Source organism: Phaethon lepturus, unplaced genomic scaffold (genome assembly GCF_000687285.1).
Source record: "Phaethon lepturus isolate BGI_N335 unplaced genomic scaffold, ASM68728v1 scaffold47695, whole genome shotgun sequence".
Lineage (NCBI taxonomy): Eukaryota > Metazoa > Chordata > Aves > Phaethontiformes > Phaethontidae > Phaethon > Phaethon lepturus.
The window spans coordinates 190-22099 of NW_010542119.1; the positions used below are offsets into that span (position 1 = coordinate 190).

Below are 21910 nucleotides of genomic sequence, written 5' to 3' on the forward strand. Positions count from 1 at the left end.
CGTTTCTTCCTCTTGGTTTTAGTACTTCGGTTGCTTTTACACTCTCCACCATCCCTCTGCTCACCCTGTGGTCTGGTCGCTTGGTTGGTGGCTCTCGGGCCGGCTGGGCGTCCCTGGGGCTGCAGAAAGCATTTCGTTACCATCTTCTCATGCCGTTAGAAACCTGGGGCTTTTCTCTTCCCCTCGCTCTGCCCCAAACACGTTTCTTCCTCTTGGTTTTAGTACTTCGGTTGCTTTTACACTCTTTCATAGTACTGCTTTGGTTGCTTGTATACTCTTTTATCCTCTCTGGCTTTCAGCTGAAGAGGCGATGTCTGCTGGGTTGCAAAGCTCTCCCAGGTAGATGAGATTTATGTTCTTGCAAGTTTGGGCAGATGGAGAGAGGGATGGGGAGCTGTTGGCCACTGTAGCGGTGGTACCCCTGGGTGCAAACAACACACAGCTATACCGGGATGCTTCGAGTGCGCAGCTACTGCAGATCGTATGATAACACCTCGGGTAATCATCGTGCTGTCATTTGAACCTGGCTGTTTATTTTTAACATGAGGTTTGTGCTTGATTTTTTTTTGTGTTCAAGTTATGAGATTAGACTTGTTCTTTCTGCTTATGGTTGGTCGAGCTCCAGATTCATGGGCAAGAATCAGACATATCTTGCTTAGTTTGGATTTTTTTTTCTTAACATTACAGCAGGATAGAAACCATTTTTCCCCCTTGGAAAAAAAAAAAAAGTAAAATGAGAAACTTCAATTTGGGTTCGTTCTCATTAAAATTTCTCATTATGAAATCTAAACTTGGGTCCTGAACTGCTTGACAATCTCTCTGTCAAGGAGGACGATGAGCTCTGCGGAGGCGGTAGGGCCACATGCAGGAGGAATTATTTACTGTGACTTCTTTTTTCTTTTTCTTGTTAATTTTCAGAGACCTCTCTGGGAACCGGCTCACCACTCTGTCATGGCAACTCTTCCAGACTCTGCGACTCTTTGAACTGTAAGTCCCACCCTGGAGATATATCCTGGGAGAAGAGGGGAGGCTGAGAGGAGGAACAATTTCCAAATAGAGCTATTCTGAAGCCTGTGAATAATTACCTAAAACTCCAGTGGCCAGCACCGTCCTGGGGGGGGTCCTGGATATGGGAGCACCAGAGCAGAACTGCTTCTCTTTTAACTTCACAGCAGCTGGCTAATTAACGTCAGGATGATGAACAAGTCATGCTTGGGGTAGTAAACAGTTGGCTAACTCTAGGAACACATTAGAAATACTTGCTCGGCCAGATTTTGAGTGAATCTTCTCAAATACTTGATCCTCATCTGTTGCAGGGTAAAGATAACTGTTTTTCTTTAGCTGATGCACGTGTTTTATAAGACACCCCTGCTTTTTAGGCGAATGACTCCCTTGCTCTCTCGCAATCGAGGCACCTCCCAGCTCCGATGTGGGAGATGAGATAGTGTCTCTCCTGGGGCACTGGTGGCCTTCAGCCTGCTGAATTATTGATAGAGCATTCAGCGCTGTGCTTGAAGAATAAGTGGACATGAAATCAATGGAGTGTTGCCCTGATGACCTGTTTTGTTGAATTTTAGAAATAGTTGTTTGGTGGGTATAAAAAAATATATATATGTAGGATTTGTCCCAGAGGATCCTGGGAAGCTCGATTCATCCTCACAGATGATCAATAGAGCTGTAAGCTAGAAGTGACTTATGAAAGAATAAAGACAGTCTTTCAAGTGGGAGTAAGTGTGTTATCACCGGTGTTACTGCAGTGTATTTTATTTCTGTCAAATTGTTAAATGAAAAATACTAATAGTGATATTAGAAAATAGAGAAACGCCCTTCTGATGGGGAATCTGGCTTGCAGAGTTAAAATGCTGAATTTGGAATTTGTCTCCTTGCTGATTACGGCTCTAAATATTTTTCAAGCCTGGCTCAGGTTTCAAGTTTAATAGCATGAGTCATTTGTATTCTTAGACCTTTACTTATTGTCATTGCACCGTCTGGCAAAACTCAGATTGATGGTTGTTACCCAAGAGAGACCCAAGAGTGGAGGAGCAACTGGGGCTGCAGTCCTGAGCTAGAGGTACTGGCAGGGCCTGGGGTAACGATGAACCTGCAGATTAATGGGGATACTTCCAACGGGGCTTGTTTTTATGCGGTTTTGTTTCATTTGGTCATATTTTGTTTCTTCAGGCATGTCCTAGGTCTGCCAAACCAAGTCAGGCTCAAAAGACCAATACCATCCACAAAGGGAATTGAGATGCTGCTGTTTGGGCAGCAAAGAGTACTTATTCCCACCTGATGAAGAATACATCCATGTTGTCCTGCTACGGTGATCCTGACGGGGAAGCTGGTGTGCTTGGGATAGTTTTGGCTGGTGTCAGCAACGTCCCTTGGGGCCAGCACTCTGCAGCCTGGCAAATGGGAAGGGTCTGAATTACTTGGCTCCAGCTTGAGCTGTGCTCAGAGCAGTTTTCTCAGAGAGAACAAGGCTTGATTGTTGAAAGAAGTAATACAGATAGAAATGTGGGACATCGTGGGGCTGGTCGGTAGGGAGAGGTGATGGGGTGGGAAAGCAGCACTGATGTGATGTGTGGTGTCCATGGTGTCCCATGGGGAGGCTTAGAACCATGTGGGGCTGGAGCCTCGGCTCGACCCCTCCTGCCGCTGTGCTGTGAAAGGGGTCTTGGCAAACAACCCCCTGGCACGAGCTCCAGTGATCAACCTAGACCTACCAATGCACATGCCCGCAGGGTCTGGCTTGCTGTTGGCTGGGCGGGAGTAAGAGCCTGGTCAAGTTGAAGAGTTGCTTTGTCCCTGGTGCTTCCTGACAAACTTTTCCCTTGTCACTAAAGATCCATCCACATGAGCACAGGTAGGATGGTCAGTACCAGCACAACATGATGATGCTGTTCCCAAAAGCGTGACAGGAAAGTGATATTTTAGCTGATACCCACTGGGATGTCAGTGTTAATGGGACAGGAGGATGTGCCTGCAAGTGTCCTCCCTGGGGCCATGAAACTGTCCTGCTGAGCGTTGGATTTGTTTGAGAGAAGACAGCATGGAGGTTTAGCCTGAGCTATGGGCTCTGAATAATCATTCACATAAAGATGTTGTGAATGAAGGTAAAGACATGTTACCTGCTGTGGGGTGGTCATGTTGCTGAGTGCTAGAAGGATGGGACCTGTTGATGAGGAAAAGCAAATCCCCAAGATGGGGAGAAATTAGTAATGGATACACAAAAGTGGGAAATATTATATTTTTTTTCAGAAATGCAGAGGACGGGTGAGTAGAAGACAGATTTTTGGCACGCTGAGCCCCAAGGAAGCTTCCAGAATCTAGGAGGGAGACAGAGTACATGGCCCACATAAAGTGAGCTTGAAGCACTGGTGAAAGCTAGAAAGGGAGCTGCAGACTGACATCAGCCAAGGACTTGAAGTTGGGCCAAAACTCTCTGGAGAGGAAGAAGGTGGTGAGCAGCAGAGACCGATGCAGAGGCAGCAAGCCTGAGGAAGGCAGGCTGAGCAGCAGCACTTGTGCACGGCTGTGGAGGGCCTGAAGTCCCCAGGGACAGATAGAGGCTCGCAAGAGCCTGCTCTTCCTGAGAGGGTTAGGTCAACGGGGCAGGACAAGCAGGCGCAGGTCTGCAGTGGTTCACCAGAGGCACCCTGCTGGGTACCAGTGCCCCAGTGCTACCAGGCAGTCCTGGATCCGCAGGCAGGATAGTCATCGAAGGCAAAACCGTGACGTGCAGCGAGCAGCTCAGAGCAGTGGAGCACACTGGAAGGGAAGCAAAGGGAGGATCGTCTCCAGGAGAGTGTTACGAGGAGAGGAACTACAACTGATGTGACATGGAGATTGCCAGGGAACATGAGACCTGACAAAGTCACTCATGGTGAACATGGAGGAGGAAGGAGCAGAAGACTAATGTGAAGATTATGCCACACTATGAGAACAGGCGGGTGGATGGGAACGTGGGGTTTGAAACAGCTGCCTGGCTGCACTCAAGGCATCTCAAGCCTCAGAAGGTGGTATTGCTTTAAAAGCAGAGTTTCTTTTCTTGTCGAACAGTGCTGAGCTTTTCCCCTGCTAACTCACTGAAGAAAGGATGGCAAAAATGAGGCAAACTTCCAAACAATATTATCTCTTTCTCCTCCTGGCCAGAAGCAAGGCTTGGAATGGTTTCCAGTAACTCCAGCCCTAATTCCCACAGCATGGGCTGACCTTGACCGGCATGGCTTGAGCGAATGTGTGCACAGCTCTCCTAAGTCTGAAGCTGAATGTGCACAGGGAAGCATCTGACGCATGCAACAGCACATAAACATTGGACTTAGAGCCTTTCTTATCCAGAAGTCACAGCTGGCTTCCTCTGTCATGTCCTTGGCTTCCTTTGTCATGTCCTCAGAGAGCTTAGGGTTGACATTTCAAGAAATTCCTTCCCAGAAAGACCTAAGATTCTGGATCCAATTACATCTTTGGTCGTATAAAACCTTGTAGTCCTGAACATCTTGCCGCTCTGCCCAGCCCATCAGCATTTCTAACACCAGCAGTCCCTGCCAGCTCACCCTGCAATAGATTTCTGCAATGCTACAGCAAGAGGCTTTGGTCGGGATGGGGCACAGCAGCATCTCTGTTAACGTTATGAGTCCAACTTAACATCATCTGTGCCTCTAGCTTACAAACTTATTGCTGCCAACAGTCACACTAATAGAGTTGTAGCTAGACAGCGGGTACTTGCCTGCTCTGTATTAGCTAATGCAGCCGTCAGACACCACGCATCGCTCCCTGTCTTGAGTTCTTCCCTTTCTATCCCATCCCTTTCTGGCAGGGGTTCGGAAACAACAATTCTGGCTGGACCGCCACGAGAAGCTCTAGTTCTGGGAAATAAATAGAAATGAAAAACAAAAATAGGTTTTGTTTTGTCTCTGCTGGGTGCTTTTTGGTTCTCAGGCTTAGGGAAGTGGTTTGAGTCCTGAGATAGGAGCATATTTTCATTGCAAGTGTATGAAGCCTCAGCAGCAGTTTTATGTGAATCAAAACAGACAGGAGAAGCATGGCAAGGATCTCCACTGCCCTCTGAGAGGCTCTAGCTGCAGACAGCTTTGTTTTAGCTGATGAGTGGGGTGGCATGGGACAGGGCGTGTGTCTCATCTAGTTGCCTAGCCTGAAAAAAACCTGCTCTGTGTGTGTTTATGTGTGTGTGAAGTCCTGGCTGTCCCAGTGCATACGGGGATGCTGACGGCATCCCTCTCCTATCCTGGTCTACCCTGGCATAGGCTGTCCAGGCAGTTTTGGGAGGTGCTGGGCACAGTTTTCTGCTGGGAGCAAAGCTAGGCTCAGCCAGACACTTGCAGCATCGCTGCCTCTGAAGAGTTGTCTTGGTGCCCGGATGGCTCTGGGGTTTCAGCTCTGTCACCATCCCCTTGAATGACAGTACAGGACACGATTGTCCCAGTTTTCCTCTGTCCCAAACACGCATGCCCACGTGTGTGAATGCCCCACCTAGAGCATGCCCTGCTGCAAGCCTGTGCTTTCCCCGGGGGCTGGTGGATGGCTCTGGCTCGTGTGTGGGTTTGGTCCCTTTTCTGGCCAAGCCCTCGGTGCAGAAAGCAGCTCTGCTTGTGCAGAGAGATCCCAGCTCGCTTGTGGCTGTGATACTTGCTAATTCTCACTGGCTTTTTCAGTTTTAACGAGGCCATCGGAAGGTGTAGGCGTGTGCACAGCTCCCGAGCGCCTGCAACCAAGCGATGCTTTGGCAACATTTCCAAGGCTAATACTATGTGCAAAAAATGGCCTTTAGGTTCACTTGTCCTCTCCGGGAGTAAGCTGTGTTGGATACGTCTCATGCGAAGGAGCCCCTTGCCTCAGTTCTCACTGCGGCACTGCTGCACCCATTAAGCACAGGACAGCAATGAAGACCTTTTGGCTGCTCTGCTGTGCCTTCCAGCACCAGTTTTTGTCCTTCCCGCTGTGATGGGACATGTCTCCGCAGCACGTGGTGATGCCTTCTGGCCCAACAGTGGGTTTTGGCCAAAGGATACCTTGTGTTCCCCAAAGCGCTTCTCCTCCTTGAAGAGAAGGGAAGCAGAGTGTTGTAGGTAGTGGGGACATGTTAGAGAAGTCATGAGAGGAAGGGTTGGAAGGAGCTGCAGCTCCTGATGATGGCTGCAAGCCCTGGGGCTGGGGCACTGGTGGGGTCTAAGAGAGATGGAGGTTCAGGTTTTTGGGCAGGTGCAGGACAGTGTGAGCATGGAAATCTCTACTCACATCTCTGGAGAGCTGGCTGGCATGGCAGGGCAGGCACCAAGTGAGGAGGGAGGGCATCTCCCGAGTGTCAAGAGTGCTTTTGCAGTGTATGTTCTGGAAAATGGGTGCACATATCTGTGCCCCTTCTACCCGCCATGCCATGCCAGCTGCCGGTGGTGCTCGGCACATCCAGCCGGTGACGGGAGTTAATTTGTGCAAAAGCCCCTGTGAGGGTCTCTATTAAAGTGAGTTACATCACCGACGTTGGGGCAGGTCGTGGGTAAGTTCTGCCCTGAAGCATGCTGCTCCTGTATTATTCATGGGCCCTCATGAATTAGCAATGGGCCGGGAAGGCTGCCGTCTATTACTTAGAGAGCTGCCTTTAAGTGCTAGGACAGCGGCTCTCCCCGGCAGAGATCCTCCTCGTTTCGTGAGAATATTTGCAATGGAGCAGAATCTCTCCCCCGTTGCCTTTGAGCTCCCCCAGCTCCCTGCCAGGTCCCAGGGTACAACTCGGGTTTCCTGATCCGGTTAGCTGAGCCCATGGCTCTTACCCACGTGCCATCCCATGTCCCGCTGGTAGCAGTGACCTTGGGAGAATCCCAAGGAGAACATGGATTCAAGGCATGAATCCTCTTTGCTGAAGAGGATGCAAAGCCTGTGTGAGGCACTGGCAGTACCTGTCGCAACGTGCAGGGAATGCCTCGTAATTTGAATCCCACCAAATCACTGTGCTAATCTACTCTGGCCTGTTAGATTTAGTGCTTTGGCCTTTGAGTCGCTTGTCTGAGCCTTGTACCTGTCTTGCAAAAGTTTAGGTGCCTTTGAATAGGAAAGGAATGAACTAATGAAAAGCCGCAGAGTGAAATTTAACCCATTGTTTGTTCGGAGAAAAAAAAAATAAATCAGATGGCATCTTGTTCTACAAGGAGATTTGAAGTGGCATCATTAGGGTTCAGGTTTAACACCCCTGAGTGCTACCAGAAGATCCCTTCTCCTCCTCCTCCTTTTGCAGTACTGTATGGATGAAACAGCAGGTGCACATGTCTGGCAGGTTGTTTCCAAATCCTGTTAGTCAGGGAATTAATTTTGTAAAAGCCAGCATGAATTTTGCAGTAAGATGAGGAACAGACCAGAAAACCAGCTTCCCCCTGTATGACACGGGGCTCTGGATGTAGCGTGAAGCAATGGTTTGACCTTTGAAGATGCCCTTCTACTTTGCAGTGCTGGATCCTCTGCTCCCTACTTTCTTTTGCTTCACAGTTACGTGGGGAGATATTTCGTTTGTTTAGGCTGTATCTCGTGTTTTGCTCAGGTTGTCGTTGTAATCCACGTTGGTAACTCAGTCTGCCCAGGCTGAGCACTGGGCTCTCCTCCCTGCTGGGACCTGCCCTCCTTGTGTCTCCACAAAGAGCTGCAGGGCTTTGAAAATGTACATGAAATGGTTAATAGGTTGGAAAATCAATTATGAGAAACATTGCTGGTGTATAAACTATGTGTAACTGCTTTAAATGAGTGCATTAAAGGCAGGGCTTGTTTCCATTTCTCCTGGCCAGGGCAGCAGGGTCTCAGTGCGGTGCTCTTTGATTTGATTCAAATGCATGATATCTTGCGCCTTAGCTTGCGTCCTGGGTCACCAGGAGGCTGTGTTTGTACAAGGTACTCGGGGGAAGAGCTGCCCGCTTCGCTGAGCGCTTGTGGGGGCTGGAGGTGTGCTTTGCCCAGAAGGGTCTTGGACTCCCACTGAAATGGGATTTGAAGACATAAATCGATATTTTTAGGGTAGTGTGGAGCTGCCTGCTCCTTTGCTGAGAGATGAATGTTTTGGGTGTCTGGACAGCACTGTCGTGGGACCAAGCTGTAGATGTGCAGATCTTGCAGTGAAAGACAATGTTTGTATCTGCGTGCTGCCCTGGGAGATGGAAAGCCTTGTGTGCGTGCATGAAGGAGACTGTGTGAACGCATGGATGTGTAACCGTGGTCTGTTGGGAGTCGGGAGAGACACAAACGTGTGCCAGAAGACCCCAGGCAAATAACACAGAGGAGATTCTCCCTTAGCTCTAAAGGACCTGTTGCACCTGCATGGTAGCCATACTCCTTGGGGAGCCTGAAGCCGGACCATGGCCCTGCTCATCCTTCCCCACCCCACCATCCTTTCTCATACTCTCTCTGCCCATAGGAGACTAGAGAGGAACCTTTTTAACTGCAGCTGCGACATCCGCTGGATCCAGCTCTGGCAGGAGAAGGGTGAGGCGAACCTGCAGTACCAGGAGCTCTACTGCATGAACATGGATGCTGCCATCATCCCTTTGCAGGAGATGAACATCACTCAGTGCGGTAAGGTGCAGCCTGTGCCTGGTTCCCGGGGCTGGGTGCAGGAGAGGCCAGGGGGGTGCCGGGAGGGACCCCTGCCCTATCTGGCACCTCTGGTTCAGTCATTCGCTTGGGGAACCTGGTGCTGCAGGATCCTTCCATGTGGTCAAGAACAAGACAATTGAAGCTGGTTGGGGTAGTTTGTGGATTAAAAATAGAGTATTTGTGTAAGTGTGGGGCTGGTGCTGCTGTATGAGTGAAGGTGTTGGGTGATTTGGGGCATTGCCTTCGCTGTAATGCTGTTGCATGTGAGATGATGTCTTGAAAAAGGATATGTTTCATGTTGCTCTTCCTCTATCTAAAAAATCCTAGAAACAGCATATTGTTAAAAGACGCTGCCACCTTGTCTTTCGTAATTACTCTTAGGAAATACATGTCTGTATTCATTTTCTTCTGTTTTATTTTTTCAATTGAAAGCCCATGTCTGTAGGGAGGAGGCAGGAGTGACTTTCTATCTCTTTCTGTTTGTTAGCAATGTTTAAGAGTCCGGTGGCCCCAGGAGCAACATGAGGCATGTTCAATAGTTATCCCTTTTTCCTTCACCTTGTTCGCACGTCAGCTGCCTGATTGGTGTCAGTTTTTGCTCTGCTATTGCTATTACTGGAAAGCATCCCTTGCAGAGTAAGGGAAAGGAGGTGTACCTTCAACAGAACAATTAAACTGTCTATATGCAAGCAGCTGTCAAACTCACAGGCTGGAAAAAAAGGGGAAAACCAGAGGTTTTCTTTTTGTGGTGGTAGTTCTCTGTTCTAGGAATTTGGATTTGTTTCTTGTAGCGGTAGTGGACAAACAGCATCCACATTTGGATTTGCATTTTTTTTTTCCAAGTTCACGATGTCCTTTTATTAAGCTCTGGAAATTGGCCAAAGTGTGTCTGCATGTGGATGAACTAAAAGATTTGAGACTGCTGTAATTTCCTCCCCACATGGGAAGAATAATCTGTAAGGATTAGAGGAAAAAAAAAAAACCCTTAGGGATCAGGGACAGGAGGAGAAGGTGATCCATCAATGGTGGTATTAGGCTTGAGGTGACAGCAGGGTGCTGATTTGAGAACACAAATGTGCTGGTGTGCAGGGTGAGCACCTCCTCTGACCTCATGGTCTCCTGGAAGGGAAAGGAGAGTCTTTCTGTTCAATATTAAGACGACTCAAGGGATGTTGTAACAACGTGCCATTTGTCTTTGTCCTTTGGTGCTGAGGGCTGGCGTGGCTTGCTGTGGCCATGTTTGATACCAGCTCAACCTCGCGAGATCATACGTGTCCCTCCCATCTCCCTCTCTGCTGATTCCTGCCACCTATGCAACTTTGCCAGGCCTTGCCTGCTGCCTCCTTTCTTCTGGCATCCCCCAAGTCGGTGCAATGTTGTTTCCCTCCTGGTGTCACTCCCTGATGGCAATGAAAGGATGCGTATCCCTATCCATGGCTTTGGGTTGGTGTGATGGATGCTGCTGCCCTATGATGGGAGAGGACCTGCTCCCCTTGCCCTGCCTACCCAGTTTGCTTCTACAATGAGCCCAGAAAGCCTTCCCCATGCAAGAAGGGTGTTTTCCCTTCTTGCAACCCGCACTGTCTTTTTTCATGTTGCAAGGATATTTGGCACCTGTGGTAGCAAGTAAGGAAGTGGTGTAAATCAGAGCTACCATAAATCAGTGAGTCTGCTACCACCAAGGAAGAACAAGGGCACCTTTTATTAGGAGAGCTGCAGTTAATGTGAGGACACATCCTTGGTCATCTTCTCTTGATTGTTATAAATTAGAGGGACACTCTCCTTTCCCGGAGTACTAGGTGCTCTGTGCCTCGTCCCTGGAGGTGGGAACAGTTTGGATCCTCTCCCAGCACACGCAGCTTTCCCATCCCCGCTGACTGCCCTCAAGAGCAGCTTCTGTGGGAGTAGGAGGGATGGGGAAGGGGAGCTGTGTGAAGAGAAGGGCAGCCAGAACTGGACACGAGTTCAGATTCGAGTGTGATGGGAGGGTCTGTTCAGCTGGCACATCTTCAGCGTCCATAATTTCCCTTTTCTCCATGCCTCATCCCTCAGTAGGGCAAGGCCATGCTGTTGCCTCCTGCTACATATCCCAGGGTGCTGTAGGCTGATTTTGGGAAACGGATTGGCAGGATGGGGGTCCACATGTGTGCACCCTGCAGCTGGCTGTAACAAATGCTGCTCCGCGCCTGAGTGCCTTGGTGTCTGGCTCTCCTAGACCTCCCCGAGATCAGCGTGAGCCATGTGAACCTGACGGTGCGGGAAGGGGAGAACGCTGTCATCACCTGCAACGGCTCAGGCTCGCCACTGCCTGACGTCGACTGGACAGTGGCTGATCTCCACTCCATCAACACGCACCAGGTATGGGCTGTGGGACCTCAGTGCTGCCTGTACCCGATGTGGCAAGGACAAGCTGCCACGGCTTCCCCACATGTGTGTGTGCAGGGCAGAGGGTCAGGTAGGTGGTGGAGACTGCAATGAGAAATGTGAAAGGGTTCTATCCAAAGGAAAATCGAGGCCGTACTGAAGGGTACTGCAGACAGCAAAACCTTCCCTCTCTTCTGGCTGGAAAGTAAAGATGAGACAGCTTCATATCTCAGTGCTCCCTAACGGATTTAACTCGTGTGTCCTCTAATGAAACTACCTGTTTACAGAGGTGTCTGCAATAGCTGTAGCTGAAATAGGCAGCTAAGCAAGCTTTTTTAGAGGCAAGCCATGTTTATCAGTGCTACAATGCTGTGGTTCTCCCCAGTAGTTCCGCTTATAGGATATAGTGTGCTTAATCAGATGAGGAAACACCTCCCCTCGCCCAGATCCTAGTTGTCCTTGGATTTTGGAGACCTTCTTGCATCTTACATAGAAATTGGGATCCTCATCTTCTGGGGGAAGGAACAGGGAGGAGAGAAGCCAACAGACACTGATTTTTGTCTGTAATTCTCTCTGTGATTTTTAGACCAACCTCAACTGGACCAATGTTCATGCCATCAATTTGACCTTGGTGAATGTCACCAGTGAGGACAATGGGTTCCTGCTTACCTGCATTGCTGAGAACGTGGTGGGGATGAGCAATGCCAGCGTGCTGCTCACCGTCTACTGTAAGTAGCAGTGGAGAGACCTTGACCATATAGAGGCCGGAGGGCTGCCCTGGGAACCGTTTGAATGCATGGCCACTTGCTACCTGTGACATACTGGTTTTGTGGATGAAGATTAGGACCTGAGCACAGCGAGGCAGTGGATCCTCGCACAGTGCTCTCTTAAGTGTCAGTATTTTTGCTTTCCTGCTGTTTCCATTAAAGCAGAAATGAGCACTAGAGCAGGGGAGGAGCAGCAGTGCCACGCTGGTGGCGGACATATCTCCACCCATCCCTTGGAAGATCCAGCAGAGTAAGGAGAAGCTATAGAGGGGCTAAAACTCTCTTTACAAACACAGAATTGCTCACCCTGATGCTGTGTGAGAGGTTAAATGTCGCCCTTGCTGAAGCCAGTGTAAATCTTGCCTCTGGTTTCAGGGATGCTAGTGCTTCCTCCCAGATCTGTTCCTACATAGTTAAAGTGCAAATGCCATGTAAACATGCACACATCAAATCTCAACTGTTCACTTTTAGCTGCAAGTAGCTAAACTTTCTTTCTAATATAACTTAACACAAACCTGACCTTAAGAGGAAGTTTACACAGCTTTGTGCTCTCAAGCAGCTGAGATTTACTATATGTTGCTGTGTCTGTAATATTTGCCCTTACTCTGTAGTTTGAAAATCTGTCCCCCACCCCCAGCCTTGCCAGGTAGAGCAGAGACCCATGCGGGATTCTGGCTAGTCGTGGTAAACCCACGCACGTTGCATGTCCGGTGCGGTGCAGGAGCCATGGGATCCCGTAGACAAGGCAGTCACAAGGGGTGGGGAAAAAAGAGAGCAGATGCTATGTTGATCTTCCTCCAATAAGCACTATTGATGGATTGAAGAATGGAGGTGATTAAAGTTCAGGTCAGCTCAGAGGTTGTTGGTCAGCAGGTGGGTGGTTTTTCAACTGTGCTTTAGCATCTTTTCCCCCACATCTTAAACAGCACCATGCCAATGTCTATTTTCACCCATGTAATCCTATAAGCTGCTGACAGTTTCTGCTACCCCTGCTCTTGTTGCCCAGACCCATCACTCAGGCTGTAATTTCACGCTGGTTTGTGTGTAGGTGGCTGCTTGTTTTGAATCCTCCTTGCCAGGAAGATGTGAACAAGCCACATGCAGATCTAGGCTTGTGAGTGAAACGAGGTGGCTGGGACATGGCTTTGTGGTTCAGGGTAGCTGGGTGCTGCTGGGAGAATTTTGCTCAGTTCCAACCAGCTCTGCCCCTTTTTCTCTTCTACCACCTTCACTGCCTGAAAAATTCACTGTCTTTTTTCCAAAAGATAGGTCGAAGTTGGTGCGTTTCATTTGTTCCTTGTGGATGCCACCTCCAGTCTTTGCAGCTGGATGGTACCAGGAAAGGAGGAGGTGGAGGGAAAACTACATCTTTTTGTGTCCTTTCTCTTTACACAAAACTGTTCTAGTTCAGACCTTACCAGCCTTGGGCTCTGGGACTTTACATGTAGGCACTGTAAATGGGGTTTCAGAAGTGATGGCGGAGCAACATCTGAATTCTTGGGGTGTCCCGGGGGAAGACAGTGCATATGCAATAGATTGCAGGTGGAGTCTCTGCTTTTCTTTTCCACCTCCCACTCTACTCCCTTTTAATTAAAACACCCCTGGAGGATGTTCAGCGGGTGAGAAGTCCTTTGGGATATTGAGGCAGTCAAAACCCTCAAGGACAGGCAGTCGCTGAGGGATGTTTGTTTCCACAGCTATGCAATCCAAAGTCGCTCAGTGTGACTGGAGAGCCCCCAAGGGGCACCTTGCACACGTGTAATGTAACAGTGCTATGTTGCAGTGTCCTCCTTAACTGGAACAGGCAGCCACCCTGTGATCCCTTGAGGGAACGAGAGCAGCAGTAAGTTTGTAGACCAGGCAACTCCAAGCTTAATTGTTTCTGGGCTGGTGAAAGGACCATCCCTGTCGTTAATTTGTACCCCTTGATCACAAACCCAAGAGAACAGGTTATGGTTCAGATCCTACCTCTGGGGAGTGTGGAATTGTTCCTGTGACTTAGTGCTGCTTCTTTGCAGACATCTGCGGGAAGAGTAGAAGGAACAAGGGATTTTGGAGGTTGTGTTTTCAATAATCTTAATTTCCATGGTGCATAAAGACATGATGTGGGTCGAGGTATGCTGTGAGTCTGCCATGTTTCTCTCTACTAGATCCCCCTCGCATCTTAACCCTGGAGGAGCCGGTGCTACACCTGGAGCACTGCATTGCTTTTGCGGTGCATGGGAACCCAGCTCCCACCCTTCACTGGCTGCACAATGGCCAGGTCCTCCGGGAGACAGAGATCATCCACATGGAGTTTTACCAACAAGGGGAAGTGTCTGAGGGTTGCCTGCTCTTCAACAAACCCACTCACTACAACAATGGCAACTACACGATTGTGGCCACCAACCAGCTGGGCTCAGCCAACCAAACCATCAAAGGACACTTCCTTGAAAAGCCCTTTCCAGGTAGGATATCCAGTTTATCTCATTAGGGCTGTTTGCAATCCAAAAGTCTTACTGTGGTCCCCCCAGTAATCCTTGCACCTAGACAAGGCCTTGACAATCCAGGTTGGCCTTTGTCTGAGCAGTGGCTTGGAAGAGGTGACCTCTGAGGGCCTCTTCTGACCACCAGTATGATTATCCTACTTAAGTGTGCTTTGGTGTCGTAAAAACTCTTCAATGCAGAGTGAGAGAGAGACTGACTGGTTTAGATATTTTTGTTGTGTAATATATTCTGCAGTGATCTTTTTTTTTTTTTAAGATCTGTAGGGATTTCAGTGGGAATAGGATACAAGTTTGGTCAATTATTTTGGCTCCCCTCTGGGATGCCCCGAAGAGGTTGCCCAATTTTTTGAGAAAAAGTATTCTATGTGATTGCTAGTTATAAAATAAAGAAAGGAAAGCCCTTTAAAGTGATGCAGCTCTTCCCTTTTTTTCTTCTAGCTTGCATTTGTTAAATGATTATAGCCAGATGCAACAGTGTCAGGATTGTTTTCTTTCTAAATATGACATGCAATTCCAGGATGACAGATCTACAAAAGATGCAATGGCTCAATTAGTCGCTTTGCATCAGTTTGCTGGGATTCCTTAACTGATTGTTTTGAATTCCTTGTTGTACTCCCTAGTGATTCAGGGTTTAGCTGCAGAAAAAAAAAGAGCATTCGAGGACATGAAGATCCAGCTCTGAAGAGTGCAGTGGAGACTCCTGTGGTGACTCTGTAGGAGTGTGGAGGGTCTTGATCTGCTCTGTCATTGTAACACCATGCTGGCCATCATGGGGTTAAGACCTGTACATGCTGCTGCCTTCAGGAATGATGCCATGAGAAAGTGGCAGCTCTAAATTGGCCCCTGCAGCCTAAGAAAATTCAGCAAAATAGGGCATTTGCTAAATATAGAAAAATACCAATGGTACTCTCATTTATTATTTATATCACACCATATATGTACACAGAGTTTTCCTGCAGGTCAAATATCGTAAATGCAACCCCAGATCTCTGTCTTGAAGATGTGACAGTTGAACAAATGAGCTGATATGGATGGGAGTGGAAAATTTATATTCAGGCTTCAAGGATGATGTCCTGTTCGGCTATCTGACCTATTTATGTTTCCTGCTGTCAGGGCAGAAAAGCAGCTTATCAAATGTAGATGGGTGCGGAGAGGCACAGGTTTGCAGTCTCAGCTCTGTCAGGTCCCACTTTTGTGACTCAATTTCCCCATCTGTGAAATGGGGACAGCTCTTAAGTAGGTGCTGGACTTCCAGAAAAGGAGGCAGTTGCTGTTCCAGAGCTGATTTTGGAAATGGATCTGAGCTGTGCTGTGGTATGGGAAGGCACGTTGATGTTTGAAGAGCCACTTGTGTCAAAGGCTCTGGGAGAATTCATTTGTGCGAAATACATGTAAAATATTGCCCTTGTGAGTGCGTCTTCACCCACGCCTTGTATGTGTTGTTGGTGTGGAGTACTTGGAGACCCTGAACTGACCCAACTGACTGTTCTCAACAGGAACTGACCCATTTCTTTTATTTCTTCTGATCTGAAGTCCCAAGTCGTTCCTCACCCTGGCAGACCTTGTCAGCCCAATGCAGGATGTAATTTACTTTCCTTGAAGTTTGTTGCTCTGTCCGCTGCCACAGCTGTCATTAGCACTCAATGCAGCTGACGTTTATAATTTCCCATTTGAAGGTAGATTCCTCCTGAAAATGCCACAAATTGGAGGTTCCCCAGTGTGGTTCATTCAAGAAGCTTATTGCCTATAGCTATTCACATGTGCAAGGGTTTTACTGTCACTACCCAGGATGAGGTTATTAGTCTTAATTAATGAAAGCATGGTGCCTGGAAAACTTCCTGTCAGCAAAGAGAGGACCTGTGACCATGTTTTTTTAGAAACCCCTGGTCAGCAATCTGTTGTTGGTACTGTGCCAGATTGTGCTTCCCAGGTTGAGAGGAGAAAGGTGCTGTTAGAAGCTGGATGGGAACTTGGAGACATGCCCCATGCCATGTCCTGCTTCTCTGCAATGTTGGGGCTCTAGGAGCCAGGACAGTGGCTCCCAGAACAGATCTGTGTCATCTCCTGATAAAAATCTCATTGCCTGTTGTCATTGGCATCTCTACCATAGGCTACCATCTCCTTACTTCATCCACAGAGCTTAATGTACCTACCTCACCCCCTTGATGAGTATTCAGTTCTTTGGGAACTTCTCACAGAACTCAAGTTGGATGAAATTTCTTGGCTATGTTTTATGCTTCAAAAAACAGGGTTTACTGGGGAAAAAAAACTTTTTGTGGGTTTCTGTTGAATTTGCTTAGTCCAGCAGAGAAAAATGGAAAGGGGAAAATGTAGAAACAACAAAAGTTTTACAACTAAACTGCCTGCTTTAATGAGGGGGGAAGTCTCCAAATTAAATATTTCTTCCTTTTTTTTTTCCCTCTTGCTAGAAAAAGCCAAAGAAAGTTACTCTTCTGCTTGACTTAGAACAAAAATATTTTTTCAGGTTTTTTTCCCCTGGTTTGGAAAGCTGTGTTTGTCACCTGGGGGTTGTTTTACGCTTCCTTTCCAAACCTCACCCATACTTCAGCGGGAACGTTTCAGCGTCCTTCCAGTAGTCCTCTGCCAGCAAAGCTGTGTAAACTCCGGTTGATATCGGGCTCAATTTCTTACACGGGCGAGTGAATTGAAAACTGACGTTGTTCTCATGCTATGTAAATTGAGTGTCACCAAGAGCTTTAAAGCTCATCGTCTGGGGCCTTGACTGCCTCCGAAGCTGAAGGAGCTTTACTGAATAGAGTAGAGCAGCCAGGAGGCTGACGGCAGGGATGGACGTAGCTGTCTTGGGCAAGAGGCAGCTCTAGGACAGCCACAGCCTCCATGCCCGGTTCAGATGCTATTAGCTTTTATGAGTGGCTCATGAAAAGGAGGTGAGGGGAGATCTCTAACCCTCTGCCCCAAGTGGGGCTTTCCTCGTAGTGGTCCTCGTAGCACTTTGTCCTTGGATGAACATTGCCATGCAAGGCAAATCTGCTCTGTCCCCTCCATCTCCATCCTGCTGAGCCGTGTGTGTCTGTTGAGCTTTGCTCGCCTCCTGAAAGCAGGATCATTTAACGACCATAACAGCTTGGTTAGCATGCTGCTAGTTGTTCTTCAGTTTGGCCTTGCAGTAGCATCCCTCCTCTCCTGTTTCAGCCTAAGGCCCTGCACAGTTACCCCTGTGCTCTCCATCCTGACCTCCAGCATGTCGTGCTGGCACATGTGCAGCAGTTTCCAGTTACAGGTGCACAACAGGATAAAATATGAAAAGTTTTGGTTTTCTGGTCTCTTTGGGGTGGTGGAGTATGTCTGAGGTGGGTTGGGAATGAGACCCGCTCTCCCTTTGCTGTGCTGCTAACTGTGTTACTTCTCTCTTTGTCCTTTCCACAGAGAGTACGGACAACTTTGTCTCAAGTAAGTGTCTCCTTGCCTTTTGCAAGGGCCTTGTTGTTTTGTTTTTATGTTTTCCCCTGCCCCTCTGTGACTTACGTGCTCCTGGAGGAAAAATCAGGAAGCCAAAAGCAAGCTGGCTGAGGTTGCACAAAGCCCTGGCGTCCCCATGCACGAGCAAGGTGGCTGGGGAGCTTTTGATCAGCTGAGCAATCTCTAGAGCCCAGGAGATGCTCATTTCCCTCTAGTGATGTCCTGAAGGTTCTGCAGTGGAAATGACAGTCTTTTGAGGTCTTAAATGGCAGAGCTGGAGATAAGTATCACCGAAACTCTAACCAGTTGGTCATGGTGTAGTGGAAGGGGTCTTAACTAGAGGCAAGCTGGCCAATCCATAAAGTAGTTGTGTGTCATGGCCCGTTTACAACATGCTGTCTAGTGTGGACTGAGATGAGAAGCAGGACTCAACTTCTGTAGTGTTTCTTCAACAGATTCTTTCTTTTCTTTTTTTTTTCCTCCAAAAAACATCCAAGTAACTGTTTCTTTGGATTAAGTTCTGCTGGAGTCAGTCTTGTGTTTTAGTGCTACTTAGCCCAGTAGATTTCTAAAAACTCTCGGAGAAGGCTCAGAGTGGGGGTCACACACCATAGAACACCAGGCACCCAAATGTTTCTCATTTTTAAGGTTGGAGTGACGTCAGTGTTGTCCTGGTCTGTGTTTTCTCTGCTGATGTGCACAGGGAACTCTCTGACGGTTGATTTTGGTGCCTTCTGAAACAGAAGGTTGCAACCTCTGTTAGGGGTGAACAGGATCTCGTTAAGTCAGGCACTGCTGTTGGGGATGTGCTGGTGCCTTGGGAGTCCCATGGGAGCCACACTGAATCTTCTGTCTTTGGTGTTTTGGTTTCAGTCGGTGATTATGAAGTTAGTCCCACACCACCGATCACTGTGACCCACAAACCGGAGGAGGACACTTTTGGGGTGAGTCCTGTCCTCTTCTCTACAGAACTGTTTTGCATTAATTTCTTGTTGATGACTCAGTATTTACATTCATGTGCTGTTTTGAGAAGTTTGCAAGGAAAATCTCTTACTTTATGACTCGAGACAACAGTCAGAAGGATTTTGTAGCTTGTGTCAGGCAAGTAAAATACTGACATGAACCATCTGATCCTCTTGGGTCTGTCTGCAGTGTGGAACCAAGGAGCTCTTTGAAAATAAGGCATCCTGTGAAGTCGCTGCTGGCAGGGTCAGGAATTCTCACTCTAAAAAAGTAGCACCCGGAGAACAAACAAACAGGCAATTGTGTGTTTCAGACTATTATTGAGATGTTAAGTTTAGCCGTGTGAGGGAGTCGGATTTAGCTTGGTTCAATGTTGTCAATGCCAGTTTGCCCTCTCTCCTGCTCTGCAGGGCATGCCAAAAATGAAAAAGGAAAGCAAGCCTACGGCTTATTAGATCTCAACGTTGTCTTTCTTCTGCAGAATCTAGAAAAAAATATGCATATAAGTATTGGGAGGAAAAAATGAGCGTGTTACACAATTGCTCTAATTCTGTGAAAATTTTAAGATCTTGAAACCCACCAGATGTTAACAGAATGAACAAAACTCAATACACCTTTGTTTTGGTTCTCATCCAACCGAAAACCTGTAACTGAAGTGAAAGCTTTGAACAGTGAGACTGGAGTAATAATGTGCACTGATTATTAAATATAAAGCATAGAAAACAAGCTGGGGGATGAAAATAGAGCGTGGTAAAATAAAAAGTTTAAAAATATTGTAACTAATGTATCAAGGGCAGGGAAAAGGATTGCAAAATGAAATTACTTTTTTCTTGGTTAAATGATGTATTTTCTATCACAGCAGAATACAGTTTTGTAAAAGGAAGTGAAGTCTAAATGCATCGCAAGACCCAGTACAAGAGAACAATTGGACAAATGCCAAAGAAATTGTTGTTTACAACAATGCAATAAAAGTATCTCTAGCAAAGACTTGAAGGAATAAATATTCATAAATATTAAAATAAGCCTGGGATTGTAAACCCTTTAGGGCAAGGAGATTTTCTTTTCTCTGCTTGCACACTGACACAGTGAAACTACAGTTCCAGCGAAGGACTTTGGACACTGTTGTAGTATAAATATTTACTACTAAAAATTACAATAAATAGGGAACCATTAGAGGCTTTAGGAAAACCAAATGTTTTTTTTGAGGAAAAAAAAACCCAAACAAACCAGTTCTACTCAATTTCTCCTGTTTTTTTTTTTGTGGTGTGTTATTTTTCCCTCATTTTTTGTTCTGAGGGATGTTTGGATGGAGACAGAGTTACTTTCTAAAGAATTTTCTGCTTCTCCTGTATGTTCCCAGCTCAGGTTAGCATAGCTTTAATGTTGTGATGTCACGGCATGGTGGTGATGTCACAAATGGAGGTTCAGGATGCAGTGCAGTGAAGGGACAGCCCAGGCATTGGAGCAGAGGTCCTCCTTCCCTGCTGATGTATGGAGTGAGAGGCTGGGAAGAATTCGTGCCAGAATGGCATCGCTGATCGAGAGACCCCAAACCTCCCTGTGGTGCTTCCAAGCTGTGCTAGAGCCCTCTGCTTTTGCTTGTGTTTTCCTCCACAGCTGCTATCCATGGGGCTGCAACAGATGGTATGAGCCTATAGAAAGGTTAACTGGACAGGAGGTGCTATATTTCCAATCTAGACTCCTAAATTCCTGTCTTGACTCGAAGGCTTTTTCCTTTCAGGTTTCCATAGCGGTTGGACTTGCAGCTTTTGCTTGCGTCCTCTTGGTCGTCCTCTTTATTATGATCAACAAGTATGGCCGACGCTCCAAGTTTGGGATGAAAGGTACGTGCAAGTCGCTTTTCTCTAGCAGGAGGCACCTTCCAGGATTGCCCGGCTCTTATAGCACACGTGGAAAGGTGTTGTGGTTTTATTCCTACGTTATCAGTATTGGTGCAAAACCTTCTAACGAGAATGTTGTCCAGCCCTCTTCTGTTTGTGGACAGAGTAATGGAGATATACAGGCTGGTGGTTCTCACCTGTATGTGCTTCTACTGGGCAGGAGTATGCATGTGTTTTCCTTATCAGTGCATAACTGCATCTACAAGATGCCCAGAAGAGCTTTGGTCCTGCACTGTCCAGCCACGCATTGAGTGAGTTGTACTCAGGAGAGCATGTTCTTGGATGAAATCTTTTCTGTGGGTCTGACGCATGGGCTTCCCCTTGTGTTGCACTGGGTGCAGCGCACAGGGTGTAAAGGGGGAACAGAAGGATGAGAAATTGTTTTGGGTTCTGTTGGAAAGGCAAGTGCACCCGTTCTGTGCCTGTCTGTGAATGGGGACTGAGATGCTGCTCTAAGTTTGCAAGGTCCATGTTGGGGAAAGCAATTGCTGACCTCTTTTTCAGCAATGTGGAAGATCTTTCTGCTGCCTCTCTGTTGGAAGGTCGTCTCCTCTGCGTCATGAATAACACTTTAGGAGCTATTTCAAGTGTCCTTGGTGTAGCGATTGGAAAGCGAGAAGGTGTCTGATATTTGCCATGCAGAACTGGTCTCTCTGTCCTACCAACACTAGCGCTGTCATGTCACAGAACTAAGCCCAGAATAAAGTAGATGACTCTGTGCCATCTGCTTTTTGTGACTCTGTTGGTATCTCCAGTTGGGCAGCGTTGGTGGTGCCCAGTGAAGGCTGGAGGAAGAGCCTTCACATGACAAAGTAGTTCCCAGCCTAATTGGTGGCTCATACATCATTTGAAGCCAGACTTTGACAAACATGAGCTTCTTCCAGGGCTCCTGAGTTGCAGCCTATTTCCTGGCCTTGCTGGGGTCTGTGTTCCAGGGCAGGTTGATAGGTTTGGGAACGTTTTTTTTGTGCTTGCCTAGGGCTTTGTTTGCTTTACGGAGACATTTCTTGAGTGGGTCCAGATGGGATTCTGGCTGGAGTTTCCCCTATGCATCCTATGGAGGTGAAAGACAGGACATTTAATTAAATAGAAAATCTTCTACACCAACTTAGCAATATTTAGTCCATATGTCCAATGATAAGAACCATCTGGTAGGGTGTACTCACTGGTGGGTGGAGTAGAGGAATGGAAGACAACGGTTCCTGGGATCAATTCCCAGCTCTTCTACTGACTCACTTAGTGTCCACAGGCAATTAGCTGTCTTAACCTCTGTCTCTGCTTTAATTTCCCCATCTGTAAAACTGGGATGATGTTATGTGCCTTCTGGAGGGGTTTGCCAGAACACTTTGGAAGCGCTTGGGCATTTGCCACTGATGGCGCTTAGAGATATAAATAT

The 21910-nt window shown here is 47.5% G+C and overlaps 1 protein-coding gene across 1 annotated transcript; it reads left to right on the forward strand.

Annotated features, from left to right (window-relative positions):
* Nucleotides 1-918: 918 nt before the first annotated feature.
* LOC104616254 (NT-3 growth factor receptor) lies at nucleotides 919-20457 on the forward strand (the record flags this gene model as incomplete). Its single annotated transcript, XM_010287931.1, has 8 exons — nucleotides 919-987; nucleotides 8414-8571; nucleotides 10808-10950; nucleotides 11543-11684; nucleotides 13874-14170; nucleotides 17618-17641; nucleotides 18524-18594; nucleotides 20355-20457. Coding segments are annotated over 8 exons (1007 nt in total), but the record flags the coding sequence as incomplete, so codon positions are not given.
* Nucleotides 20458-21910: the final 1453 nt, after the last annotated feature.